Source organism: Henckelia pumila, chromosome 1 (assembly GCF_033568475.1).
Source record: "Henckelia pumila isolate YLH828 chromosome 1, ASM3356847v2, whole genome shotgun sequence".
NCBI classification, from domain to species: domain Eukaryota; kingdom Viridiplantae; phylum Streptophyta; class Magnoliopsida; order Lamiales; family Gesneriaceae; genus Henckelia; species Henckelia pumila.
The window spans coordinates 126,923,107-126,930,398 of record NC_133120.1 but is presented as its reverse complement, the minus strand read 5'-3'; the positions used below and the strand labels follow the sequence as shown (position 1 = coordinate 126,930,398).

General features: G+C 39.0%; 1 protein-coding gene across 1 annotated transcript; it reads left to right on the top strand.

The window, feature by feature from the left end:
* Positions 1 to 6,061: 6,061 nt before the first annotated feature.
* LOC140873972 (uncharacterized) lies at positions 6,062 to 6,890 on the top strand. The gene is made up of 2 exons (XM_073277250.1): positions 6,062 to 6,651; positions 6,767 to 6,890. The coding sequence occupies exons 1-2, from the start codon at positions 6,062 to 6,064 to the stop codon at positions 6,888 to 6,890; spliced, it is 714 nt and encodes a 237-aa protein (XP_073133351.1).
* Positions 6,891 to 7,292: the final 402 nt, after the last annotated feature.

Sequence of the window (7,292 nt, the reverse complement as noted above, 5' to 3'; positions counted from 1 at the left end):
AGCCATTTTATTTATTGTTCTGATCTGTCAGTTGAATTTATTCCGCATATATACATTTGTTAGTTAACTGATATTGAAAGTCAAGAAAGATAGAGTTCAGCTTCCAACCCAACTAATTTCAAATCAAACAATAAAAATTTGTTGTGAGTGATTATTCAATCTGTAGTGACCCGCACCATGATCACCTACTAATCAGAAACTTATGCATGCAATTAAACTTAATTAAACATAATCAGATAAATCACAGCAGAAAACAAATAATAGTTGGACCGACAGAATACAACCTGTTAAATAAATTCAAATAATACAACTCAATCAAATTAATTTAATACTAATGAAATCAAACCTAGCGGCTAACCCTACAATCCTGCCTTGGTCATTGCCTAATCTCAAATCCTTGGGAGAACTACCTGCAACTGTCCCGTCGAATGGGGTGTCCAAGATACATAGAAACATGGACGTGAGCGAACTATGCTCAGTACGAGAGTATGAGTATACAAAATACTATATGAGCATACGGGTACCAAGACACTAGGTCAAGAAATATCTGCCCACTGATTCGGGCACCAGGTATATAGCACTATGCGTCGTCGCACCAGAAGGTGGCTCATATATCCAATGTGGATATCGGTGACCTGACACGAGTCCACGTGTCCAACCATCCATTACACGTAGGGCCAGCGCCCTACTATCGATTATCTCAAGTGTATAATCTCAATATGCTAATGCATGAAGCATAATATCTTGACAAGTAATATGAGGATAAAATCATGTCATATAAACAATGCAACACATAATACATGCATGCTCAGTCTGGATATCCCGAACAATACTTTCGTACCTTAATATTTGTCCTAGATGTCCTAGCATCTACAGTCCATCACTACAAATCATGATAATCATACATTACTCATAATGCTATAAAAGCCTTAACTAAGCCATTAAATACTCTCAAACTATTTATAATATCTCTGGAATACCTTCATCCTTCGTCAGCCCATTGATGTCGATTGCCCCAGAACTTGGGCACAACTCCACTGCGAGGCCCGCCCCTTGATATAGAAGGCTGGAAACCCCTAAAAACTACTACAAATCGAGAGGAAAAGAAGTGAATTTGGTGCATAATTCTGAATCTTGGACCCTCTATTTATAGGCAGAGATCGGACAATCCGATCTTGCATGCTTCACCATGTGTCTGATTGCTCTGATCGGATGGTCCGAGTTGGACTTCAGATCGTCCGATCTCACACATGCAATACCAGGTGTCAAGATCTAAGCCATCTGTCTTGCCAACACTTTGGATGCTCCGATCATGGACTTCTGATCGTCCGATCTCTGCCACGTGTCAATCATAAGTGGAAAACACATCGAACACCTAACTGGTTGAGTTCGGATGCTCCAATCTTGGGATCGGATCATCCGATCTCACCTTCCTTTCGAACCCCGATTTAGCTTCCGAACTGCTAAAGTTTGGACCATCCAAACTTGGGTTCGGATCATTCGATCCACCCGAATACGTGGACCCATCCAGACTATTTTCAAACAACTTGAATCCTATTTTCAACTCAAATAACCCAATTTGAATTTCCTTAATCATTTTTTATCCATTTTAAACATGTTTAAATCACTTAATCTTGTAAAATGGAAGTGGGCTACTAAATTATCCCCCACTTAAGAGATTTCGTCTTCGAAATCAATCTAAAGTAAGTAAACTGAGTAAAAACATCCTTTAATATAATTGAACATTTTACAAGATACAACATGAAACCACAAAGTATAATAATTCTAGATTCTTTGCTCGCATACAGCTTCCTGATTTCCAAGTGGATTTCTCATTGTTTCGTTACTGCCACCGAACTAGAACAAGAGGAATATTTTGTCTCAGAATATTCTGACAACATCAAAATATAAATTTGTATCTCTGACGAAGCCTGAAGATAACTACTTTCTCTTAATACCAAACCTTGGTATCAAACTATCTTTCCACCTGTAAAGCCGACTGTCAAATAACTAACCACTGTTGGCGAAATCACAAAATTTCAATCATTTTGCTGGACTCAAATGACAATCTAACTACTCCAATATCTTATCAGTTACTAAAATTTGGAGTTATTTCTCAGTTTCAAAATAATTCATACAGAAGTTTACATCGAACTAGTAAACAGAATCTTGCAAATCCAAAAGAATCTCACCAGATATTATTGACAAACCAATAAATGATTTTCTTGAATTCGTAACAAATTTTTAATCTACTATCAGTTATCATAATAACTGTTATCTTGTTATTTGATATCCCACTTAACTAATCCATTTTATACCAACTATGGTTAGACATTGCCTCTCAGTAACATAATTAGATAAATTAAGTAGTCCTTTAAACTACTCATTATCCACATTACTGGCTTGCACGAATCTACTCGAGCAAATCATTGTTCTACCAACAATTGACCACATCAAGTAGATAAACTTGATTATACTCCATTGAATCACTGATCTATTTTGTTACTGATCTTTGTAACCCAATCACGATTTACACCGTCTACAATAAATTGACAAGCCATGCTTATAATTCAAATCGATTAACCTTAGAAGAGAAAAATCAAAATTTCCCTTATCATAAAAGATTATATTCTTATACTCTAAAGGATATTACTGGAATAAAATGGCCAAGTATACGTGTAAGTTCCAAAAAGTCCACTAGCTTAATCACAATTAATTGGTTAAATTATATGATTTAATGCATGTTATTTAGAATGTTTAATTGCTATGTTTAATTATGTGATTAAATTAAATGCCTGAAATTTTATGCAATATGTATGATTTTAAAGTTTTCATGTTGGAATTAATCTTGGGTCGCAGGAACGAGTTTAGCCTTGAAGCGAGTAAGAAAATATTTTTTTAAATTAAGTTTAAAGGTATGCAGTGTATTTTTATTGGGAGAGTACAAATTTTAAAGGATTTTAAATGTAACTAATGGGCCGTGTTGGAGCCCATTAGTCACAAAAGAAATAAGCGTTCAGATTTTTTTTCTGAACTCTCATTTTTTTTTGAACGCTCTCTTTTCTTTCAAATCTCTCTCACTCGAACGCTGCATCAAAGCTAGGGTTCTTTGACTTCTCAAGGCTAGATCGTTCCGCCGTTCAGGTTAATCCTAATCAGACGATTCAGGCAAGTTTTTACTGGTTTTAAACCTATTCAAGAATATATGTATTTTTTTTAGGTAAAACCCTAGGTGTTTGATTGATAATCTATGCATGTTTCTTGAAACTTTTATGAGTATGTTGCTTGATTGTGATATGTGAAGCATTCCTGATGTGTTCGGTTCATGTTTATTGAGTTTTGAAAGATTTGAATGCATTATATCAGATTTTTGGGTAAAAGTAGTTATGAAGGTTTTTGACTCAAAATTTTTGAATGTTTGATGTATTGGTACAAGTTATTTTGAAATTTTGATGTTGTTGAATGGTATTTTTGAAGGAAAATCGTCCCTAAGCAATGTGGTTTTGAAAAAATGCAGAAAAGATCAGTTTTCGGAAAAAAGAGTCGCGACGGCGCGCCCGCGTTGCCAAGCAGCACGCCCGCGCCAAGCACCCGCACTTTTGCGAGCGGGCGGCGCGCCCGCGCTGGTTGTGCGCGAGGCTGCGCCGGTGGCAGCGCCGCTGTCTCGAACTTCCCACCCCATTTTACGAGTTTTTGAGTCCTAAAAATCCTGATTTTGATATATTAAGGTATTTTAATTATTTTTAAGAATGTTCATGAAGAATGTTAAAGTTTTCAAGGTCCGAAACGGACGGAATACCTCACGTGGAACGGTCAAGTTATATATTGCATGATTATGTGATTTTGTCATGAAAGCTAATTTTTCATGAAATGTTTTGAAGGAATTTAAACATGTAGCATCACGAGAAATTTTATGAGCATGTTACGAGGTTTATGAAAATGATGTGATATGATTTGATAAGATGAATGATATGATACATGAAAAATATTTTGATGAATTATGCGTCTTGTGGTGATTATATGGGGTATGCACTTCGGGATGAGCTCCTGAGCGGCTATCCAAACATGGCTCATGGGATGGTTACATGGGGTATGCACTTCGGGATGAGCGCCGAAGCGGCTATCCAAAGAATGAAAGTTTACGGGCGTAATGCCATATGCTTGTTGATCAACAGGAAACCATGAATGACTCGTTATGACGGTTACCACACTACTCATACTTCATCACCTCAAATAATTTTATGTTATGGCTACATCAAAGTTATGTTTATTGCATGAAAGTTTAAGTTAATGTTTTTCTTTTAATGTAGAAAATCTTTTTTTTGCCTATTCTTGCTGAGTCTTTCGACTGACTATACCTGAATGGTGCAGGTAACGATGATGTGGATGCTTACATTGATGATTATGTGACCGGGTATGAAGAAGAGGCCGGGGTCGGTCCAACGGGCAATGCATAAGTGTGAATGCTTTAGCTTGGGAGATGTTTTAAAAACATTTGTTTTATTTTTTTTTATTTGATGAGAGGCAAACAAGTTTAATTTTCTTTAGTTGTTGGCCATGTTCGGCAAAGATTTTTAGATACTATTTTATTATGTGAAATTTTTATATGCTCCTTTTAATAAAGAAGATGATGCTTCCGCAAAATTTTTATTTTTACCAAATTTAAGTATGTATGTTTGAGTAACGTTTCGATTGTGAAATTGGGACGTTACAGCTTGGTATCAGAGCAGTTCGCTCTGGGTTTGTCGCACACATGCATTCTCGCCACGACCCTATGCTTCGTCTTCATGTCTGTAAGTTTTATGTTATGGATTGTTTAAAATGCATGATAATGTTTTTGATTTATAGTGTATGCCTTCTGAGTAGGATGTTATGTTTAAATAACGTAATTAAGCATGTGGACTGTATGGACATCAGGATCATGGCTAACCGTAGGAATCTGAACAATGAGGACAATCAGAACAACCAGTTTCTGGCTGGGTTGGCGACTCTGTTGCAAGAGCAGAGTAGAGCCCAAGGGGAAAAGATTCAACAGTTAATCCAAGCACAAGCGGGAGGACGGAACAAAAATCAGCCGCTATTAACTAATCCGATCTTTAAACAGTTTAAGGATTTAGGGCCACAGGAGTTCAAAAGAGGGGCTGATCCCCTTGTAGCCGAGGAATGGGTGCAGTCAGTGGAGACTATTTTTGACTACATGCAGCTCACTGATGCAGACCATGTGAGGTGTGCCATCTTTATGTTCCGTGATGATGCACGGGTTTGGTGGCAGGGAGCCCGTTCTGCTGTGGATATGACTACATTGACTTGGAATGGATTCAAAGATGTGTTCTATGGAAAATATTTCACTATCAGCACCAGGACTAGACTTGCTAGAGAATTTCTGGAGCTCCGCCAAGGGAGCATGTCCATTACCGAGTATTTGAAGAAGTTTGAGAGAGGGAGGTACTTTGTGCCCATGATTTCGGGCAATGCTGCAGAGGAGTTGAAGCATTTCATAGAGGGACTTAATGCCACTATTCGACGAGATTTCAGATTGAGTGGGGCACAAATGTACCGAGCAGCAGTGGATGAGGCTATGCTGTCAGAAAAAGATGGGAATGATATTATCAAAGAATCGCAAGCGAATAGGATTAGTTACCAAGGGAGATAGCAGCAAGGGTCTAGTCAGAAGAGGCCGTATCAAGCTCCAGCTCAAAGGAGACCGCAACAGCAGCAGCGCCAAAACCCCAATCAGGCGCGACCTCAGGGACAGAATCAACCGAATGCCAATGCTCCAAGGCCGGCGAATGCACCTATCTGTCAGAAGTGTGGGAAGTCACACTCCGGTCAATGCATGCTTGGGACCAATACTTGTTTTCTCTGCAAGAGGCCAGGGCATTTTGCCAAAGACTGCCCGCAGTCAAAGGAGCCTGTCAAGGGAAGAGTGTTTGCTATGACTCACGATCAGGTTGACCCAGATTCTGCAATTGTCTCAGGTATGATTCGTATTGCTGATTTACCTGCATTCCTGTTGATAGATACATGAGCTACGCACTCTTTTATGTCTGTTAGTTTTATGATGAAATTGAGGGTCTTGCCGGATGAATCTATTTCGGAATTTTGTGTGTCGTTACCCTCAGGAGAAGAACTGAAAAGTAGTAGTGTGGTAAGAAATTGCAAGGTTCAGATGCAGAGTCTAGTTTTGTGCGCAGATTTTATTGTTTTGAAAATGGTGAATTTTGATGCAATTCTTGGGATGGACTGGTTGACTTGGCATGAGGTTATTATTGACTGCAAACGAAAAACTGTCTCTGTGATAGATCAGAACGGGAAATCATTGGTGTTCCGCACTACGTCTAAGAAGAGTGCACCAGGTATGATTTCTGCAGGAACAGCCTGGAAATTATTGAGTAATGGGTGTACAGGATTTCTTGCGAGTCTAATTGGTGATCTGGAGGTACAGCGACCGAAACTTGGGGAAGTGGAGGTAGTGAAAGATTTTTCGGAAGTCTTTTCCGATGATGTTGCGGGATTGCCTCTAGTCAGGAAAGTCGAATTTGGGATAGAATTGTTGCCTGAAACTAAGCCAGCTTCTAAGGCACCGTACAGATTGGCACCAACCGAGATGAAAGAATTAAAGGATCAGTTGCAAGAGTTGCTAGATAAGGGGTTCATCAGACCGAGTGTATCGCCTTGGGGTGCACCGGTGTTGTTCGTCAAGAAGAAAGATGGGTCAATGAGATTGTGCGTTGACTACAGAGAGCTGAACCGAGTTACAGTGAAGAACAGATATCCCTTGCCCAGAAATAGACGAATTGTTCGACCAATTGCAAGGGGCAGAGGTGTTCTCAAAAATCGATCTACGAACAGGTTACCATCAACTGAAGGTAAAAGATGCAGATGTGTAGAAGACAGCATTCAGGACTCGCTATGGCCACTACGAGTTCTTGGTAATGCCGTTTGGGTTGACCAATGCACCAGCTGTGTTTATGGATTTGATGAACAGGGTGTTTCAATCTTTCTTGGATCAGTTTGTCATAGTCTTCATAAATGACATATTGATCTATTCTTGTAGTAGGGAGGAACATCGTCAGCACTTGACTACAGTGTTGCAGATTTTGAAAGAAAAGCAGTTGTATGCTAAATTCAGTAAGTGTGAATTTTGGCTGGAGCAGATTTCATTTTTGGGTCATATAGTTTCAGCTAAAGGGATTGAGGTCGATCCGTCTAAGGTGAAAGTGGTTCGGAATTGGGTTGCTCCGAAGAATGCTACAGAAATACGAAGTTTCTTGGGTTTAGCAGGCTACTAC